This window comes from Salvelinus fontinalis, chromosome 5, assembly GCF_029448725.1.
Source record: "Salvelinus fontinalis isolate EN_2023a chromosome 5, ASM2944872v1, whole genome shotgun sequence".
NCBI classification, from domain to species: domain Eukaryota; kingdom Metazoa; phylum Chordata; class Actinopteri; order Salmoniformes; family Salmonidae; genus Salvelinus; species Salvelinus fontinalis.
Genome location: NC_074669.1, coordinates 62,434,801 through 62,457,944, shown reverse-complemented (window position 1 = coordinate 62,457,944; position 23,144 = coordinate 62,434,801). Strand labels below are relative to the sequence as shown.

The following is a 23,144-nucleotide window of genomic DNA, read 5'->3' as shown; positions in this document are numbered from 1 at the left end:
TTAACTAGAGGCCCAAAGGACCCTGGTCTATAGTAGTGCACTACCTTTAACTAGAGGCCCTGGTCTATAGTAGTGCACTACCTTTAACTAGAGGCCCAAAGGGCCCTGGTCTATAGTAGTACACTACCTTTAACTAGAGGCCCTGGTCTATAGTAGTGCACTACCTTTAACTAGAGGCCCAAAGGGCCCTGGTCTATAGTAGTGCACTACCTTTAACTAGAGGCCCTGGTCTATAGTAGTGCACTACCTTTAACTAGAGGCCCTGGTCTATAGTAGTGCACTACCTTTAACTAGAGGCCCTGGTCTATAGTAGTGCACTACCTTTAACTAGAGGCCCTGGTCTATAGTAGTACACTACCTTTAACTAGAGGCCCAAAGGGCCCTGGTCTATAGTAGTGCACTACCTTTAACTAGAGGCCCAAAGGGCCCTGGTCTATAGTAGTGCACTACCTTTAACTAGAGGCCCAAAGGGCCCTGGTCTATAGTAGTACACTACCTTTAACTAGAGGCCCAAAGGGCCCTGGTCTATAGTAGTGCACTACCTTTAACTAGAGGCCCTGGTCTATAGTAGTGCACTACCTTTAACTAGAGGCCCAAAGGGCCCTGGTCTATAGTAGTACACTACCTTTAACTAGAGGCCCAAAGGGCCCTGGTCTATAGTAGTGCACTACCTTTAACTAGAGGCCCAAAGGGCCCTGGTCTATAGTAGTACACTACCTTTAACTAGAGGCCCAAAGGACCCTGGTCTATAGTAGTGCACTACCTTTAACTAGAGGCCCTGGTCTATAGTAGTGCACTACCTTTAACTAGAGGCCCTGGTCTATAGTAGTGCACTACCTTTAACTAGAGGCCCTGGTCTATAGTAGTGCACTACCTTTAACTAGAGGCCCTGGTCTATAGTAGTGCACTACCTTTAACTAGAGGCCCTGGTCTATAGTAGTGCACTACCTTTAACTAGAGGCCCTGGTCTATAGTAGTACACTACCTTTAACTAGAGGCCCAAAGGGCCCTGGTCTATAGTAGTGCACTACCTTTAACTAGAGGCCCAAAGGGCCCTGGTCTATAGTAGTGCACTACCTTTAACTAGAGGCCCAAAGGGCCCTGGTCTATAGTAGTGCACTACCTTTAACTAGAGGCCCAAAGGGCCCTGGTCTATAGTAGTGCACTACCTTTAACTAGAGGCCCTGGTCTATAGTAGTGCACTACCTTTAACTAGAGGCCCAAAGGGCCCTGGTCTATAGTAGTACACTACCTTTAACTAGAGGCCCAAAGGGCCCTGGTCTATAGTAGTGCACTACCTTTAACTAGAGGCCCAAAGGGCCCTGGTCTATAGTAGTGCACTACCTTTAACTAGAGGCCCAAAGGGCCCTGGTCTATAGTAGTGCACTACCTTTAACTAGAGGCCCTGGTCTATAGTAGTGCACTACCTTTAACTAGAGGCCCTGGTCTATAGTAGTGCACTACCTTTAACTAGAGGCCCAAAGGGCCCTGGTCTATAGTAGTGCACTACCTTTAACTAGAGGCCCAAAGGGCCCTGGTCTATAGGAGAGGAGGAGTAATCAGACAGACCAACCCCTCTTTCAGAAGGAACATTGAGTAATACATTAAAACGACAAAAGCGACAGAGGAGAAAGAGAGAGATGGAGAGGTAAGGATGAAGGAGGTGCAGAGAGAGAAGAGGGGTGCAAGGAAGGACTCAGAAAGGGAGGAGAGAAGAGGGGTACAGAGGACCTTCAAGGAGGAGAGGAGAGGAGTGGAGGAGGAGGGGTACAGAGGACCTTCAAGGAGGAGAGGAGAGGAGGAGGGGTACAGAGGACCTTCAAGGAGGAGAGGAGAGGGATCATTAGCTTTCATCCCAAGTGCAGGTGACCAGCGTGGGAAGACTGACAAGCGTCACACACAGATAATAGAGGTTCTATTGATGAGCCAAGACATCTAGTGCAGCATGTAGTGAATAGGGTGCTATTTGGAACTCGTGAAGTAAGCCTGAGAAACAGATGCTGTAGGTGTGGATGTTATAGACGAACACACAGAGCAGTCCTGAGAAACAGATGCTGTAGGTGCTATAGACGAACACACAGAGCAGTCCTGAGAAACAGATGCTGTAGGTGCTATAGACGAACACACAGAGCAGTCCTGAGAAACAGATGCTGTAGGTGCTATAGACGAACACACAGAGCAGTCCTGAGAAACAGATGCTGTAGGTGCTATAGACGAACACACAGAGCAGTCCTGAGAAACAGATGCTGTAGGTGTGGATGCTATAGACGAACACACAGAGCAGTCCTGAGAAACAGATGCTGTAGGTGTGGATGCTATAGACGAACACACAGAGCAGTCCTGAGAAACAGATGCTGTAGGTGTGGATGCTATAGACGAACACACAGAGCAGTCCTGAGAAACAGATGCTGTAGGTGTGGATGCTATAGACGAACACACAGAGCAGTACTGAGAAACAGATGCTGTAGGTGTGGATGCTATAGACAAACACACAGAGCAGTCCTGAGAAACAGATGCTGTAGGTGCTATAGACGAACACACAGAGCAGTCCTGAGAAACAGAGGCTGTAGGTGCTATAGACGAACACACAGAGCAGTCCTGAGAAACAGGTGCTGTAGGTGCTATAGACGAACACACAGAGCAGTCCTGAGAAACAGATGCTGTAGGTGCTATAGACGAACACACAGAGCAGTCCTGAGAAACAGATGCTGTAGGTGCTATAGACGAACACACAGAGCAGTCCTGAGAAACAGATGCTGTAGATGCTATAGACGAACACACAGAGCAGTCCTGAGCTTGTTCTCAGGAGCCTCCTCCTTATTAAACACAAGTGGACGTGGAGACATCTGGTACACGGCTGGATGTGAAGGGGTTTTCTGATTCTCTTACATGGTTACAAGGGGGGGGGGATATATATATATATGTGTGTGTGTGTGTGTAGAGGATATGGGGATATGAAGTATTCTCTTACATGGTTACAGCGGGGGGGGGGGGTGTATATATATATATATATATATATGTGTGTGTGTAGAGGATATGGGGATATGAGGTATTCTCTTACATGGTTACAAGAGGGGGGGTATATATATGTGTGTGTGTGTGTGTGTAGAGGATATGGGGATATGAGGAAACAGGCCCTCCAATGACAAAACACACACGCTACAGACATAGGAACTTGTGACTTGGCATTGTGTGTGTATATTTTTCAGTCAGTCATTCACCTCTCCAGATCGAAATCCGTTTGGACAGAAATGGCCATTCAAAAAAATAAATTTACGCAATTCTGCATGGCACAGATAATGAGCTACTGTGTAACCAATCTAGGATCAGCTTCTCTCCCACAACCATTACTTTAACCATTAGATACTAATTTAACCACAGACCTAGGATAAGCTTCTCTCCCACAACCGTTACTTTAACCATTATATACTAACTTACCACAGACCTAGGATCAGCTTCTCCCCCCCAACCGTTACTTTAACCATTATATACTTTAACCATTATATACTAACTTAACCACAGACCTAGGATCAGCTTCTCTCCCCAACCGTTACTTTAACCATTATATACTAATTTAACCACAGACCTAGGATCAGCTTCTCCCCCCCAAACGTTACTTTAACCATTATATACTAATTTAACCACAGACCTAGGATCAGCTTCTCCCCCCCAAACGTTACTTTAACCATTATATACTAACTTAACTACAGACCAAGGATCAGCTTCTCTCCCCCAACCGTTACTTTAACCATTATATACTTTAACTTCTTGCGACTACAGGGGGTGCTGTTTTCTCATTAGCATAATTGCATTACAGATTAAACGGCTTCCTACTAAATTCTTTATCGTACAATATGCATATTATTACTATTATTGGATAGAAAACAGTCTCTAGTTTCTATAGGCGTTGGAATTTTGTCTCTGAGTGGAACAGAACTCATTCTACAGCAATTTCCCTGACATGGAGTCAGATTTCAGAAATTTTGGCCCCTGATCTGGAGTCAGTTTAAAGGCCACTGTGAACGCTATCAGGATACGGACACTGCTTACGTCTTCCCCTGGATGCCTTTACGTGATGACGATTTGAATGATATCGATTGCGCAATCACAGCCCCTATAAAACAAAAACACGTGTAGGTAGGAACTCTTTTCCAGATGCGTCGGGCGCGCGGTGCACACCGACCTGCTCTTTTTCCAAGCATTAGTGGAGCCAGTTATATTTCTCCGGTCATGTTTCTACTCGTTATAGGAGTTAAAAACATCGTAAGGTAGTTAATTTAAACCGTTTTATAGCAATTTATATCCGTTTAGTGCGATTTTGGGACATTTATTTCTGAGACACTGTGAATCTCTGGGCACAGTTCCAGTTCATGCCGAACGCAATGGGCATTTCTACATGGCAAGAGGACAGCTTTCGACCAAAAGACGATTAGACCCAAGAAAGGATTCTTTGCCCAAGATTCTGATGGAAGAGCAGCTCAAAGTAGGAACAATTTATTATGATAAATCGTGTTTCTGTCGAGAAATGTTAATCGCTTAGGACGCCATCTTGTTTGACGTAGCTTCGCTTGGCGCAAACTGTATTGAAAAGTAAGGATAATTTAAAAAATGTAAATCAGCGATTGTATTAAGAATTAAATTGTCTATCAATCGCTGTCCACCCTATATTTTTTAGTCACGTTTATGAGTATTTATGTATACGACTAGATCACTGTCTAATATGGCGCACGACATTGTCTGACCAGCTGGGCAACTTTTGTCATTGTCTAACCATGATTTTGGTGGCTAAATATGCACATTTTCAAACAAACTGTATATCTATGTTGTAATGTGATGTTACAGGAATGTCATCTGAAGAATTCTGAGAAGGTTAGTGAAAAAATTAATATATTTTGGCGATGTTTACGTTATCGCTCTCTTTGGCTAGAATCAATGCTCTGGTAACGTTTGCATATGTGGTATGCTAATATAACGATTTATTGTGTTTTCGCTGTAAGACACTTAGAAAATCTGAAATATTGTCTGTATTCACAGGATCTGTGTCTTTCGATTAGTGTATGCTGTGTATTTTTACGAAATGTTTGATGATTAGTAATTAGGTAAACACGTTGCTCTATGTATTTATTCTAGTCCATTTGTGACGGTGGGTGCAATTGTAAACTATGATATCTACCTGAAATATGCACATTTTTCTAACAAAACCTATCCTATACCATAAATATGTTATCAGACTGTCATCTGATGAGGTTTTTTCTTGGTTAGTGGCTATCAATATCTTAGTTTAGCCGAATTGGTGATAGCACCTGATGGAGTAAGAAACTGATGGAGTTAGAAAAGTGGTGTCTTTTGCTAACGTGGTTAGCTAATAGATTTACATATTTTGTCTTCCCTGTAAAACATTTTAAAAATCTGAAATGGTGGCTTTATTCACAAGATCTGTATCTTTCATTAGGTGTCTTGGACTTGTGATTTATTGATATTTAGATGCTACTATTTAATTGTGACGCTATGCTAGGCTATGCTACTCAGTGTGGGGGGGGGTGGGGGGTGATCCCGGACCCGGGGTAGATACTCGTGAAAGGTTAACCATTATATACTAACTTAACTACAGACCTAGGATCAGCTTCTCCCCCCCAACCGTTACTTTAACCATTATATACAAACTTAACCACAGACCTAGGATCAGCTTCTCTCCCCCCACCGTTACTTTAACCATTATATACTAACTTAACCACAGACCTAGGATCAGCTTCTCCCCCCCAACCGTTACTTTAACCATTATATACTAACTTAACACTAACATTGAGTGGCTGCTGCCAACATACTGACTCAACTCCAGCTCACTTTAATAATGGAAATTGATGGGAATTGATCAAAAATGTATCACTAGCCACTTTAAACAATGCCACTTAATATAATGTTTACATACCCTACATTACTCATCTCATATGTATATACTGTACTCGATTCCATCTACTGCATCTTACCTATGTCGTTCTGTACCATCACTCATTCATATATCTTTATGTACATATTCTTTATCCCTTTACACTTGTGTGTATAAGGTAGTAGTTGTGGAATTGTTAGGTTAGATTACTTGTTGGTTATTACTGCATTGTCAGAACTAGAAGCACAAGCATTTCGCTACACTCGCATTAACACCTGCTAACCATGTGTATGTGACAAATAAAATTTGATTTCCTCTCTCCTCTACCTTTCCTCCACCCCCATCTTCTTTCTCCTCTTGTCCAGAGTTCTGTCTCTCTCTCTAGGCCTGTCTGTGTGTGTTGTCCTCCCCACTTCACACACAAAGCTAATCGTGAATCCCTGGTAGCGCTACACTGTGTGTGTGTGTGTGTGTGTGTGTGTGTGTGTGTGTGTGTGTGTGTGTGTGTGTGTGTGTGTTAAACTCAGAGCAGCTCTCTGACATCCACTCTCCCAGACAGGTATTTCCAGTCCCAGCGTACCATTCACTGTTGCTCAGCAGACACACACACACACACACACACACACACATGAATACAGCTGCAACGTAAAATGCCCAAACACACTCAGCATCATTTCATCACTTAATATGAGCAGAATGAGGTAGTGTGTGTGTGTGTGTGTGTGTGTGTGTGTGTGTGTGTGTGTGCTGGGGAGTTAGCTGTACAGTCTAGAGGGAGAGACTCTCCACAGGTCCTGTTCACTATAGAGCAGAATGAGGTAGTGTGTGTGTGTGTGTGTGTGTGTGTGTGTGTGTGTGTGTGTGTGTGTGTGTGTGTGCTGGGGAGTTAGCTGTACAGTCTAGAGGGAGAGACTCTCCACAGGTCCTGTTCACTATAGAGCAGAATGAGGTAGTGTGTGTGTGTGTGTGTGTGTGTGTGTGTGTGTGTGTGTGTGTGTGTGTGTGTGTGTGTGTGTGTGTGTGTGTGGAGGGGTTAGCTGTACAGTCTAGAGGGAGAGACTCTCCACAGGTCCTGTTCACTATAGAGCAGAATGAGGTAGTGTGTGTGTGTGTGTGTGTTGGGGAGTTAGCTGTACAGTCTAGAGGGAGAGACTCTCCACAGGTCCTGTTCACTATAGAGCAGAAAGTCTATACAGTGTTTTCTGGTTCAGTATACAGGCCACTGTGTGAAAGTTATGTACATTTTACATACACCCTTCCAAATAGCCTAGTTACTATAACAACAGTCAAACAAGGCCCCCTCTACCACCTGTATTTAACAAGTCAGTTAAGAACAAAATCTCATTCATAATGACGGCCTCGCCCGGCAGACGTTGGGGGCCAATTGTATGCCGCCCTATGGGACTCCCAACCACGGCGGTTGTGATACAGCCTAGAAAACCGAACCGGGGTCTGTAGTGACACCTCTAGCAGGGAGATACAGTGCCTTAGACCGCTGCGCCACTCGGGAACCCTTAGTATGTACAGATGGCTAAGTAGCTCTGGATACTAAATATAATTCTATATTGTGACAGAAACCAACTAGACTTCACTGAGTAGTAGGCCTGTAACTACCAGGAAGAACACAATGGTACTGTGTGGTGTTAGTGCTAGAGTGGATGTAATTTAATGACGTGTAGATTCTGTCACCTGATCAACCGGAATGGAACACACAACTTGTCTGGATATTGACCTATATTTGGATGAGAGAAAACAAAGGGAGATTCATTTGTCGTCCCCCCCCGCCCCCCTTTGATCTATAGCTGTCATCTTCTCCAGAGTTAATAACTGACTGTGGTTGTTGAACTACGTTTCAGTTGAGCTCGGTTTGGAACTGAACACAACGTTGCATTCTGTTGAACTACGTTTCAGTTGAGCTCGGTTTGGAACTGAACACAACGTTGCATTCTGTTGAACTACGTTTCAGTTGAGCTCGGTTTGGAACTGAACACGACGTTGCATTCTGGTGAACTACGTTTCAGTTGAGCTCGGTTTGGAACTGAACACAACGTTGCATTCTGGTGAACTACGTTTCAGTTGAGCTCGGTTTGGAACTGAACACAACGATGAATTCTGTTGAACTACGTTTCAGTTGAGCTCGGTTTGGAACTGAACACAACGTTGCATTCTGTTGAACTACGTTTCAGTTGAGCTCGGTTTGGAACTGAACACGACGTTGCATTCTGGTGAACTACGTTTCAGTTGAGCTCGGTTTGGAACTGAACACGACGTTGCATTCTGGTGAACTACGTTTCAGTTGAGCTCGGTTTGGAACTGAACACAACGATGAATTCTGTATTTTTACTAGGGTTGCATTTATTAGTGCATTCTGCACAACAACAAAAAACATTTTGCAAACGGAAACAAGCTATTCTTATTGGACAAGTTCAGGTTACTCTGTCCGTTCAAGTCCGTTCTCTTCCGTTGGGTGCCTAATGAACATGACCCATGTCGGAATGCTGTATTTTGTTATTGTAGCAGGATCTCGCTGTTTTTAACTCTGGTAGCGCAGCGGTCTAAGGCACTGCATCTCAGTGCTAGAGGCGTCACTACAGACACCCTGGGTCGATTCTAGGCTGTATCACAACCGGCCATGATTGTGAGTCCCATAGTGCTGCCCACAATTGGCCCAGGATCGTCCAGGTTAGGCCATCATTGTAAATAAGAATTTGTTGTTAATTGACTTGCCTAGTTAAATAAAAGGTTAAAAACAAAATACATTTTACGTATGGGTGGAGTGGGGAATCGAACCCACAACCCTGGCATTGCCAGCTCTACGCTCTACCAACTGAGCCATACAGGACCACAGTCATGTAACAGCCTAAACACAGTCAGACAAATGTGATTATTTACTAGAAGAAAGACTACATCCATGACATCACTGTATTCTGCCATTACTTGTGTCCAGTATTGTAGCCTTGTATCATCTTGTCCATCTGTAATAGCTACTACAGAAATGGAATGACTCTTCTGACCTGTTTAACCCACAGCCAGACAGAGACAGACAGGAGGACGGACAGACAGACAGACAGACAGACAGAGCTAGAGAGGAACAGGCGGAGAGAGAGAGAAACAGGCGGAGAGAGAGAAACAGGCGGAGAGAGAGAGAGAAAGACAGACAGACACAGAGCTAGAGAGAGGAACAGACACAGAGAGAGGAACAGACAGACACAGAGCTAGAGAGAGGAACAGACACAGAGAGAGAGAGAGGAACAGACACAGAGAGAGAGAGAGGAACAGACACAGAGAGAGAGAGAGGAACAGACACAGAGAGAGAGAGAGGAACAGACAGAGAGAGAGAGAGGAACAGACACAGAGAGAGAGAGAGGAACAGACACAGAGAGAGAGAGAGGAACAGACACAGAGAGAGAGAGAGGAACAGACACAGAGCTAGAGAGAGGAACAGACACAGAGCTAGAGAGAGGAACAGACACAGAGCTAGAGAGAGGAACAGACACAGAGCTAGAGAGAGGAACAGACACAGAGAGAGAGAGAGGAAGAGACACAGAGAGAGAGAGAGAAACAGACACAGAGCTAGAGAGAGGAACAGACAGAGAGAGAGCGAGAGAGAGAAACAGACACAGAGCTAGAGAGAGAAACAGACACAGAGCTAGAGAGAGGAACAGACAGAGAGAGAGAGAAACAGACACAGAGCTAGAGAGAGGAACAGACAGAGAGAGAAACAGACACAGAGCTAGAGAGAGGAACAGACAGAGAGAGAGAGAAACAGACACAGAGCTAGAGAGAGGAACAGACACAGAGCTAGAGAGAGGAACAGACACAGAGCTAGAGAGAGGAACAGACACAGAGCTAGAGAGAGGAACAGACACAGAGCTAGAGAGAGGAACAGACACAGAGCTAGAGAGAGGAACAGACACAGAGCTAGAGAGAGGAACAGACACAGAGCTAGAGAGAGGAACAGACACAGAGCTAGAGAGAGGAACAGACACAGAGAGAGAGAGAGGAACAGACACAGAGAGAGAGAGAGGAACAGACACAGAGCTAGAGAGAGGAACAGACAGAGAGAGAGAAACAGACACAGAGCTAGAGAGAGGAACAGACAGACAGACACAGAGCTAGAGAGAGGAACAGACAGAGAGAGAGAGAAACAGACACAGACGAGCTAGAGAGAGGAACAGACAGACACAGAGCTAGAGAGAGGAACAGGCAGAGAGAGAGAGAAAAAGACAGACAGACTAGAGTTCATCTCAGTGCATCTTGGCAGCATCATGCACAAAGCTAAATGAAGTGTGTGTGTGTGTGTTAGAGAGCTTGTTCCATGTAACTACTATGTAATAACCATGTAGCTGCAGCTCTGTGGCAGCACATAACAGCGTCTACTTAATTAGAATAGAGCTAATGTGCAGTCACACACACATTACCATGCCAACACGATATAGCTGCCTGCCTAGCCCCACCCCCTCTGCTCTCCCTTTCAGAAGCCCATCCTTAGTGCATTAAACCAGATTGAGTTCTCTGTCTCTCCTCACTGCCCCTCTCTTTCTCTGCCTGGGTATTCTCTGACACACACCAGAGCAGACACACACTGTTGTGTGTCGTCACAGAAACACACACATGTCCTCTGTCTCCGGACACTGGAGCAGATGGTACAACAAGAGACCCTAGAGCAGATTCTCTAACTGGTCGGGTCAAGGATAGCCAACACACAGACACTACACAAGAACCCAGAAATGAGAGCACTTCTGAGGAAGGAAGGGAGAGAAAGCTTACCTGCGGGTGAGATGCGATGTGTTCCAAGCGGTCCCGACTGCCTCTGAGCGCCGGGGGAGACGTTAGATCCCGGGGCTCGTATGCTGTGCTGCTCCGTGTGGTGGCTGTGAGCTCCAAGGCAACCCGAGTTGTGCTGCTGTTGATGATGCTGCTGCTGGCTGTGGTGGTGATGGTGGTTAGGTCCGGTTCCCCCGTTGGCATTAATCCCGGGGCCGGTCAAACCATACTGCTGGTAGAATCCAGACCGAGAACGCGATCGAGTCCTGGGCGGCTCCATGGCCATTTGATAGGGGTGGTGATGGAAGAAAGATGAGGCGAGGGGGGAGGACGTCGGAGGGGATTGCGGAGGAGAACCGTTGGAGTTGGAAGAACGAAGCGGCAGAAATCCCCTAGCGCCGCTGGTCTGACTGTAGCTGGCTACTAGTCCTCCCCTGCCCCCCTCGGCGCCCCCGTATTCTGTTCGCTCCTGCGACTCGGCTACTGCCCCCGCAACGTCACACAAATTACCCCCTTTTGGTACAGGCTCCGGGGTGGAGGGCAGTCGGGAGAAAATACGGGGTTCCTGAGTCGTCAGTTGACCCGTGGCTGCGATTGGCATTTCCTTTTGGTGGTTTCCTCGTTTTCTTTTCTGTCGTTCTCTGTATTCCCCCGTTTCCTCACCAGAAAATATATTTCTTTCTAAAAAAAAATATAGAATAAAAATATAAAATAAAAATACAACTTCGGAACATACAGCTGATGACTGGTTGGAAAAAGTAACGTTAGCTAACTGACCAGCCTAAACAACAACCGGTTTTAAAAGGTTTATCATAGAACGCTGTTGTTTATAACTACGTAGCTTTCAAATGTCAAACTATTTTGTGACATAGCTTTGTTTACGCTTTCAGGAAACTCCAACCCTGTCTCCATTCCCAGAACTAATGGATCACACAGGACAAAACTGAGCTCGTCCCTTTTCACACAAACAAACATTTATCCAACTCTCACTTTATAAATAATATATATTTTTGTAAACTACGGCGGTTCAATGTTTTCTAGGAATAGACTCCAACTTAGTTTATTCAGCTAACTGGGTACAGTATACTTCCGTGAAAACCGCCCAGGGCACCGTATCCTATAACGCCATGGCTAACTAGCATGCTAACTTACAATAACACACGGTTTAGCACCGATACTCGGTTACAACAAACTACCAGTAATAACACACTACACAGATCATTCGTGGCCGTGTCTAACGTTGTGTAAAGTGTTGGGGTTAGTTTTGATAGTTTGAGTGAGTACGTCGTCAACTTATTCAGACAGTTAGTTAGAATAGTTAGCCAACTAATAGCATATTAGCTAGCCATCGCTCTCTGTCAACGAACCAACCCCTCCTCCCACCGTATGAAACACAGAGAGTAAACCAAGCTAACGTTAACTAGTCACCCATGTCATGAATTCCCTTTAAAACGACTCTGGTTACCAATATGTACAACAATAGCGTATAAACTTACCATTAGTAGCTAATGTCAGCTAATTAAGTTTAAACCTAGTACTAAATCAATTTAGCTAGGTCCCGTCAGTCCCAACGGAGAGAAAGCGTATCCAAACGCAGAAGCCCGGTCATGGCTAGAAGGGATCGAGCTTTTGCCTCTTTACTGAATGAAAAGTGTCGAACCTCAAATTTCAAAATAGAAAAAAAAGCACAAGATAGATTTAATTCGAGCTAAAAGTGGGATTCACCTCTTCGTTCGGCGTCGAGAAAATACCCGTTTGTTCCATTATACCATGTTTTTTCAGTCACTTACCTTTAAATACACGCTATGTTCTCTACTGTATTCCCGAACTGCGATCGGTCGATAATATTTTGAGCCGTGTGGTGTGTGTGTATATGAACCGTGGCGTGTATTCGCTCGATGTCAGCGTGAAATGTGACGAACCGTCAATGCAGAAGTCGGATTTCACCCAGGCCGGACTAATCAATAGCAGAAAATGGACCGTGTTCGCAGCTCATTCTCACACCTCATTCTCGCTCTTATTTTCGATATTCAAACCTCGAAAATCCTCTGAATACCGTGGGTCGTCAATGGATTTCTATTGCTATTATTTTTGGATTACAGTGTAGGGAATCATTTTAATAAAAATGGCCTAAAACTTTTTCAAGGCTAAATTGTGTGTTTGAGTCCGATCGTTGCTCGATTGGATTTGCCTGGTAAAATCAAACGCTATTTTCCATGCACTAGCAAGACTATAAGGGGAATTTATATGATTTATTTACATATAGCCTGCTAGCTATTGCAGCTGCTTAACCGGTAATTGTTTTTATAAAATGTTATGCTGGTTTATAAAATTTGACCCCAAAAAATGTAAAATACAGGAATTATTGGGGAAACAAACAATATTAGCGCTGTTAAGGAATTGAAAATGACAAACTACACGACCAAAAGTATGTGGACACCTGCTCTTCGAAGATCTCATTACAAAATCATGGGTATTAATATGGAGTTGGTCCCCCTTTGCTGCTATAATAGCCTCCACTCTTCTGGGAAGGCTTTCCACTAGATGTTGGAACATTGCTGTGGGGACTTGCTTCGATTCAGCCACAAGAGCATTAGCGAAGTTGGGCACTGATGTTGGGCGATTAGGCCTGGCTTGCATTCGGTGTTCCAATTCATCCCAAAGGTGTTCGATGGGGTTGAGCTCAGGACTCTGTGCAGGCCTGTCAAGTTCTTCCACACCGATCTCGACAAACCATTTCTGTATGGACCTCGCTTTGTGGACAAATGGCATTGTCATGCTGAAACAGGAAGGGCCTTCCCCAAACCGTTGCCACAAAGTTGGAAGCACAGAATCTTCTAGAATGTCATTGTTATGCTGTAGCCTTAAGATTTCCCTTCACTGGAACGAAGGGGCCGAACCATGAAGAACAGCCCCAGACCATTATTCCTACTCCACCAAACTTTACAGTTGGCACTCTGCATGTAACTACTATTTAGTTTAGTGGTGAAGCATCATCACTCCAGGGAACGCATTTCCACTGCTCCAGAGTCCATTGGCGGCAAGCTGTACACCACTCCAGCCGACGCTTGGCATTGTGCATGGTGATCTTAGGCTTGTGTGCTACTCTGCCATGGAAACCCATTTCATGAAGCTCTTGGGCTGATGTTGCTTCCAGAGGCAGTTTGGAATTCTGTAGTGAATGTTGCAACCGAGGACAGACGATTTTTACACGCTGCACGCTTCAGCACTCGGCAGTCCCATTCGGTGAGCTTGTGTGGCCTACCATTTCGCACTGAGCCGTTGTTGCTCCTAGACATTTCTACTTCACAATGACAGCACTTACAGTTGACCGGGGAAGCTCTAGCAGGGCAGAACTTTTATGAAATGACTTGTTGGAAAGGTGGCGTCCTATGGCAGTGCCACGTTGAAAGGTGGCGTCCTATGGCGGTGCCACGTTGAAAGGTGGCGTCCTATGGCGGTGCCACGTTGAAAGGTGGCGTCCTATGGCGGTGCCACGTTGAAAGGTGGCGTCCTATGGCGGTGCCACGTTGAAAGGTGGCGTCCTATGGCGGTGCCACGTTGAAAGGTGGCGTCCTATGGCGGTGCCACGTTGAAAGGTGGCGTCCTATGGCGGTGCCACGTTGAAAGGTGGCGTCCTATGGCAGTGCCACGTTGAAAGGTGGCGTCCTATGGCGGTGCCACGTTGAAAGGTGGCGTCCTATGGCGGTGCCACGTTGAAAGGTGGCGTCCTATGGCGGTGCCACGTTGAAAGGTGGCGTCCTATGGCGGTGCCACGTTGAAAGGTGGCGTCCTATGGCGGTGCCACGTTGAAAGGTGGCGTCCTATGGCGGTGCCACGTTGAAAGTCACTGAGCTCTTCATAAATATTTTCTTAACTCTTTCTTGAACTGCACTGTTGGTTACGGGCTTGTAAAGAAGCATTTCGCGGTAAGGTCTACACTTGTTGTATTTGGCGCATGTGACTAATAAAGTTTCATTTGATTTGAATTTATTGATTGTATTATGCATTACTTATACAGAAATGTAAAACATTTCAATAGAGACTTTTCAGGACAGAATTATGTAATATAGTTCTATATAATATATATATATATATATTAATATATAATAATGTACAGTAAACAGTGGGAAATATAGCCTAAATCGATATACAGTAGCAATACACAGTAATATAGTGGGTAATATAGCCTACATCAATATACTGTAGATATGTACAGTAAAATAGTAGTTATTGTAGGCTACATCAAAATACTGTAGTAATGTACAGTAATATAGTGGGTAATATAGCCTACATCAATATACAATAATATAGTGGGTAATATAGCCTACATCAATATACTGTAGCAATACACAATAATATAGTGGGTAATATAGCCTACATCAATACACTGTAGCAATACACAGTAATATAGTGGGTAATATAGCCTATATCAATATACTGTAGCAATACACAGTAATATAGTGGGTAATATAGCCTACATCAATACACTTTAATATAGTGGGTAATATAGCCTACATCAATACACAATAATATAGTGGGTAATATAGCCTACATCAATATACTGTAATATAGTGGGTAATATAGCCTATATCAATATACTGTAGCAATACACAATAATATAGTGGGTAATATAGCCTACATCAATATACTGTAATATAGTGGGTAATATAGCCTACATCAATACACTTTAATATAGTGGGTAATATAGCCTACATCAATATACAGTAATATAGTGGGTAATATAGCCTACATCAATATACTGTAGCAATGCACAGTAATATAGTGGGTAATATAGGCTATATCAATATACTGTAGCAATACACAATAATATAGTGGGTAATATAGCCTACATCAATATACTGTAATATAGTGGGTAATATAGCCTACATCAATACACTTTAATATAGTGGGTAATATAGCCTACATCAATATACAATAATATCGTGGGTAATATAGCCTATATCAATATACTGTAGCAATAAACAATAATATAGTGGGTAATATAGCCTACATCAACATACTGTAACACTATACAGTAATATAGTGGGTAATATAGCCTACATCAATACACTTTAATATAGTGGGTAATATAGCCTACATCAATATACAATAATATAGTGGGTAATATAACCTACATTAATATACTGTAGTAATGTATAGTAATACAGTGGGTAATATAGCCTACATCAATATACTGTAATATAGTGGGTAATATAGCCTACATCAATATACAATAATATAGTGGGTAATATAGCCTACATTAATATACTGTAGTAATGTATAGTAATACAGTGGGTAATATAGCCTACATCAATATACTGTAATATAGTGGGTAATATAGCCTACATCAATATACTGTAGTAATGTATAGTAATACAGTGGGTAATATAGCCTACATCAATATACAATAATATAGTGGGTAATATAGCCTACATTAATATACAATAATAGAGTGGGTAATATAGCCTACATCAATATACTGTAGTAATGTATAGTAATACAGTGGGTAATATAGCCTACATCAATATACAATTACATTAAAGTCATTTAGCAGACGCTCTTATCCAGAGCGACTTACAAATTGGAAAGTTCATACATATTCATCCTGGTCCCCCCATGGAAATTGAACCCTGGTCCCCCCGTGGGAATTGAACCCCCAACCCTGGCGTTGCAAGCGCCATGCTCTACCAACTGAGCCACACGGGACCAATAATATAGTGGGTAATATAGCCTACATTAATATGCAGTGTAGACTATGTACTGTATGTATCTATGTAAACATTTATTGTTCTGATTTGTTCAGGAATACATTCCATTAAATATTTAAATATTCCTATGTGAATTCCTTGAATTTTCCATAACACTGCGAGACTCCCCATCACACCCCTGCTAACCTCTGATCCTACGCATATTGGGAGTGTGTGTGTGTGTGTGTGTGTGTGTGTGTGTGTGTGTGTGTGTGTGTGTGTGTGTGTGTGTGTGTGTGTGTGTGTGTGTGTGTGTGTGTGTGTGTGTGTGTGTGTGTGTGTGTGTGTGTGTGTGTGTGTGTGTGTGTCAGGATGGGTTGTGTGAAACCCACACAGACACACATCTCACCTCCTAAACCTTGTTCCGCTTTGGTTTTGTTTTCTTATTTCACATACATCCCCCTCTCTCCCCACACACGCACACACACACACACACACACACACACACACACACACACACACACACACACACACACACACACACACACACACACACACACACACACACGACACAGACACACACACGCACACGCACACGCACACGCAGACACAGACGACACAGACACACATACACACACACACGCACAAAACACAGAAACACACACACAGTAATGTGCTGTGGCAGCCTGCGTCCGTAGACAGGCGTGAAGGATCAAGTCTTCACCCAGTGTACTACCGATATTCATAAGATGAGGCTGCAGAGGATAGGGGGAGAGAGGAGAGAGAAGGGGAGAGAGAGAGATAGGGGAGAGAGAGGAGGGGAGAGAGAAATGGGGAGAGAGAGAGATTGGGGACGAGAGGAGGGGAGAGAGAGGAAGAGGAGACAGGAGAGAGAGAAAGGAGGAGAGAGAGAAAGGAGAAGAGAGAGAAAGGGGAGAGAGAGGAGGAGGAGACAGGAGAGAGAGAAAGGAGGAGAGAGAGAAAGGAGAAGAGAGAGAAAGGGGAGAGAGAGGAGGAGGAGACAGGAGAGAGAGAAAGGAGGAGAGAGAGAAAGGGGAGAGAGAGGGGGGGGACTAGAGGAAGAGGAGACAGGAGAGAGAGAAAGGAGGAGAGAGAGAAAGGGGAGAGAGAGGAGGGGGACTAGAGGAAGAGGAGACAGGAGAGAGAGAAAGCGTGGACAGAGGGAAGAGAGAGATCAGTGAGAGGGGTGTGATGGGGAGTCTCGTGGGTATTTGGGGTGTAGGGTGGTGGGGCAAGGGGGATTGGTAAGTGGGTTAGAGGTAGAGGACTAGAATGATATGGGGTTGGGGGTGGAGTGTCATAGGGCTCTGGGGGGATGGGAATAGAGATGGATGTGGTGGGGGGAGGGGAGGGGGCGGAGGGAGGGAGAAGAGGGGTTCTGTTGACGTCCTCTACCATTGGCTTGTTCAAACGGTGGGGGAGGGGCAGACACTACCATGTCCTCACCAGCTGTAGAGAGAGGGAGAGGAGAGAAACAAAGAGAGGAGAGAGAAAAAGAGAGAGAGAAGAGAGAAGAGAGGAGAGAGAAAAAGAGAGAAGAGAGAGAGAAGAGAGGAAACAGAGAGAGGAGAGAGAGAAAGAGAGAGAGAAGAGAGAAGAGAGGAGAGAGAAAAAGAGAGAAGAGAGAGAGAAGAGAGGAAACAGAGAGAGGAGAGAAGAGAGGAGAAGAAAGAGAGAGGGGAGAGAGAGAAGAGAGGAGAAGAAAGAGAGAGAGGAGAGAGAGAAGAGAGAAGAAGAAAGAGAGAGGGGAGAGAGAGAAGAGAGGAGAGGAAACAGAGAGAGGAGAGGAGAGAAGAAGAAAGAGAGAGAGAAGAGAGGAGAGGAAACAGAGAGGGGAGAGAGAGAAGAGAGGAGAGGAAACAGAGAGAGAAGAGAGGAGAGGAAACAGATAGAGGAATGAGAGAAGAGAGGAGAAGAAAGAGAGAGAGGAATGAGAGAAGAGAGGATAAGAAAGAGAGAGAGAAGAGAGGAGAGGAAACAGAGAGAGGAATGAGAGAAGAGAGGAGAGGAAACAGAGGGGAGAGAAGAGAGGAGAGGAAACAGAGAGGAGAGAAGAGAGGAGAGGAAACAGAGAGAGGAGAGAAGAGAGGAGAAAAAACAGAAAGAGAGAGAGAGAAGAGAGAAGAGGAAACAGATAGAGGAAAGAGAGGGAGAAGAGAGGAGAGGAAACAGAGAGAGGAATGAGAGAAGAGAGAGCCAAACAATAATTCACTAAACTGGTCAAACACCAAAATGAGACTCTGCAGAATTCTGCAAAAATATCCTGAGTGTACAACGTAAAACACCAAATAATACACGCAGAGCAGAATTAGGCCGATACCCGCTAATTATCAAAATCCAGAAAAGAGACGTTAAATTCTACAACCACCTTAAAGGAAGTGATTCCCAAACCTTCCATAACAAAGCCATCACCTACAGAGAGGAAAAGGGAGATACCTAGTCAGTTGTACAACAGAATGTCTTCAACTGAAATGTGGGAGATGAACCTGGAGAAGAGTCTCCTAAGCAATCTGGTCCTGGGGCTCTGTTCACAAACACGAACAGACCCCACAGAGCCCCAGGACAGCAACACAATTAGACCAAACCAAATCATGATAAAACATAAAGATAATTACTTGACACATTGGAATAGACAAAAAAAAGAGCAAACTAGAATGCTATTTGGACCTAAACAGAGAGTACACAGTGGCAGAATACCTGACCACTGGTACTGACCCAAAAGGAAGGAAAGCTTTGACCATGTGAAGACGCAGTGAGCATAGCCTTGCTATTGAGAAAGGCAGACCTGGCTCTCAAGAGAAGACAGTCCCACCTGATGTTCTGTTCAACAGCCCAGATCTAGTCCCACCTGATGTTCTGTTCAGTCATTAATGTCCAGATCTAGTCCCACCTGATGTTCTGTTCAGTCATTAATGTCCAGATCTGTCCCACCTGATGTTCTGTTCAGTCATAACAGTCCAGATCTAGTCCCACCTGATGTTCTGTTCAACAGCCCAGATCTAGTCCCACCTGATGTTCTGTTCAGTCATAACAGTCCAGATCTAGTCCCACCTGATGTTCTGTTCAGTCATTACAGTCCAGATCTAGTCCCACCTGATGTTCTGTTCAGTCATAACAGTCCAGATCTAGTCCCACCTGATGTTCTGTTCAACAGTCCAGATCTAGTCCCACCTGATGTTCTGTTCAACAGCCCAGATCTAGACCCACCTGATGTTCTGTTCAGTCATAACAGTCCAGATCTAGACCCACATGATGTTCTGTTCAACAGCCCAGATCTAGTCCCACCTGATGTTCTGTTCAACAGTCCAGATCTAGACCCACCTGATGTTCTGTTCAACAGCCCAGATCTAGTCCCACCTGATGTTCTGTTCAACAGTCCAGATCTAGACCCACCTGATGTTCTGTTCAACAGTCCAGATCTAGTCCCACCTGATGTTCTGTTCAACAGTCCAGATCTAGTCTCACCTGATGTTCTGTTCAGTCATAACAGTCCAGATCTAGTCCCACCTGATGTTCTGTTCAACAGTCCAGATCTAGTCCCACCTGATGTTCTGTTCAGTCATAACAGTCCAGATCTAGTCCCACCTGATGTTCTGTTCAGTCATAACAGTCCAGATCTAGTCTCACCTGATGTTCTGTTCAGTCATAACAGTCCAGATCTAGTCCCACCTGATGTTCTGTTCAACAGTCCAGATCTAGTCCCACCTGATGTTCTGTTCAACAGTCCAGATCTAGTCCCACCTGATGTTCTGTTCAGTCATTAATGTCCAGATCTAGTCCCACCTGATGTTCTGTTCAACAGTCCAGATCTAGTCCCACCTGATGTTCTGTTCAACAGTCCAGATCTAGTCCCACCTGATGTTCTGTTCAACAGTCCAGATCTAGTCCCACCTGATGTTCTGTTCAACAGTCCAGATCTAGTCCCACCTGATGTTCTGTTCAACAGTCCAGATCTAGTCCCACCTGATGTTCTGTTCAACAGTCCAGATCTAGTCCCACCTGATGTTCTGTTCAACAGTCCAGATCTAGTCCCACCTGATGTTCTGTTCAGTCATTAATGTCCAGATCTAGTCCCACCTGATGTTCTGTTCAGTCATAACAGTCCAGATCTAGTCCCACCTGATGTTCTGTTCAACAGTCCAGATCTAGTCCCACCTGATGTTCTGTTCAGTCATTACAGTCCAGATCTAGTCCCACCTGATGTTCTGTTCAGTCATAACAGTCCAGATCTAGTCCCACCTGATGTTCTGTTCAACAGTCCAGATCTAGTCCCACCTGATGTTCTGTTCAACAGTCCAGATCTAGTCTCACCTGATGTTCTGTTCAGTCATAACAGTCCAGATCTAGTCCCACCTGATGTTCTGTTCAACAGTCCAGATCTGTCCCACCTGATGTTCTGTTCAGTCATAACAGTCCAGATCTAGTCCCACCTGATGTTCTGTTCAACAGCCCAGATCTAGTCCCACCTGATGTTCTGTTCAGTCATAACAGTCCAGATCTAGTCCCACCTGATGTTCTGTTCAGTCATTAATGTCCAGATCTGTCCCACCTGATGTTCTGTTCAGTCATAACAGTCCAGATCTAGTCCCACCTGATGTTCTGTTCAACAGCCCAGATCTAGTCCCACCTGATGTTCTGTTCAGTCATAACAGTCCAGATCTAGTCCCACCTGATGTTCTGTTCAGTCATTACAGTCCAGATCTAATCCCACCTGATGTTCTGTTCAGTCATAACAGTCCAGATCTAGTCCCACCTGATGTTCTGTTCAACAGTCCAGATCTAGTCCCACCTGATGTTCTGTTCAACAGCCCAGATCTAGACCCACCTGATGTTCTGTTCAGTCATAACAGTCCAGATCTAGACCCACATGATGTTCTGTTCAACAGCCCAGATCTAGTCCCACCTGATGTTCTGTTCAACAGTCCAGATCTAGACCCACCTGATGTTCTGTTCAACAGCCCAGATCTAGTCCCACCTGATGTTCTGTTCAACAGTCCAGATCTAGACCCACCTGATGTTCTGTTCAACAGTCCAGATCTAGTCCCACCTGATGTTCTGTTCAACAGTCCAGATCTAGTCTCACCTGATGTTCTGTTCAGTCATAACAGTCCAGATCTAGTCCCACCTGATGTTCTGTTCAACAGTCCAGATCTAGTCCCACCTGATGTTCTGTTCAGTCATAACAGTCCAGATCTAGTCCCACCTGATGTTCTGTTCAGTCATAACAGTCCAGATCTAGTCTCACCTGATGTTCTGTTCAGTCATAACAGTCCAGATCTAGTCCCACCTGATGTTCTGTTCAACAGTCCAGATCTAGTCCCACCTGATGTTCTGTTCAACAGTCCAGATCTAGTCCCACCTGATGTTCTGTTCAGTCATTAATGTCCAGATCTAGTCCCACCTGATGTTCTGTTCAACAGTCCAGATCTAGTCCCACCTGATGTTCTGTTCAACAGTCCAGATCTAGTCCCACCTGATGTTCTGTTCAACAGTCCAGATCTAGTCCCACCTGATGTTCTGTTCAACAGTCCAGATCTAGTCCCACCTGATGTTCTGTTCAACAGTCCAGATCTAGTCCCACCTGATGTTCTGTTCAACAGTCCAGATCTAGTCCCACCTGATGTTCTGTTCAACAGTCCAGATCTAGTCCCACCTGATGTTCTGTTCAGTCATTAATGTCCAGATCTAGTCCCACCTGATGTTCTGTTCAGTCATAACAGTCCAGATCTAGTCCCACCTGATGTTCTGTTCAACAGTCCAGATCTAGTCCCACCTGATGTTCTGTTCAGTCATTACAGTCCAGATCTAGTCCCACCTGATGTTCTGTTCAGTCATAACAGTCCAGATCTAGTCCCACCTGATGTTCTGTTCAACAGTCCAGATCTAGTCCCACCTGATGTTCTGTTCAACAGTCCAGATCTAGTCTCACCTGATGTTCTGTTCAGTCATAACAGTCCAGATCTAGTCCCACCTGATGTTCTGTTCAACAGTCCAGATCTGTCCCACCTGATGTTCTGTTCAGTCATAACAGTCCAGATCTAGTCCCACCTGATGTTCTGTTCAACAGCCCAGATCTAGTCCCACCTGATGTTCTGTTCAGTCATAACAGTCCAGATCTAGTCCCACCTGATGTTCTGTTCAACAGTCCAGATCTAGTCCCACCTGATGTTCTGTTCAACAGCCCAGATCTAGTCCCACCTGATGTTCTGTTCAACAGTCCAGATCTAGTCCCACCTGATGTTCTGTTCAGTCATTACAGTCCAGATCTAGTCCCACCTGATGTTCTGTTCAGTCATAACAGTCCAGATCTAGTCCCACCTGATGTTCTGTTCAACAGTCCAGATCTAGTCCCACCTGATGTTCTGTTCAACAGTCCAGATCTAGTCCCACCTGATGTTCTGTTCAACAGTCCAGATCTAGTCCAACCTGATGTTCTGTTCAGTCATAACAGTCCAGATCTAGTCACACCTGATGTTCTGTTCAACAGTCCAGATCTAGTCCCACCTGATGTTCTGTTCAGTCATTACAGTCCAGATCTAGTCCCACCTGATGTTCTGTTCAGTCATAACAGTCCAGATCTAGTCCCACCTGGTGTTCTGTTCAGTCATAACAGTCCAGATCTAGTCCCACCTGATGTTCTGTTCAACAGTCCAGATCTAGTCCCACCTGATGTTCTGTTCAGTCATTACAGCCCAGAATAGACATATCTTTAATCAACTTCTATCTAAAGGTTATTATTTTTCTATGTATCATGTCTTTCTAGTTATATCTATCATACA

General features: G+C 44.6%; 1 protein-coding gene across 2 annotated transcripts in view; it reads right to left on the bottom strand.

Moving 5' to 3' along the window:
- rnf38 (ring finger protein 38) overlaps positions 1-12,604 on the bottom strand; it is a 63,179-nt gene extending 50,575 nt beyond the window's left edge. The window contains exons 1-2 of one of the 2 annotated variants that reach the window (XM_055924138.1): positions 12,445-12,604; positions 10,658-11,335 (exon numbers count right to left, since the gene is read on the bottom strand). In XM_055924138.1, coding sequence (XP_055780113.1) covers positions 10,658-11,255 — 598 coding nt within the window. In that variant the 5' untranslated portion in view covers positions 11,256-11,335; positions 12,445-12,604. The other variant, XM_055924139.1, reaches the window with a different exon arrangement.
- Positions 12,605-23,144: the final 10,540 nt, after the last annotated feature.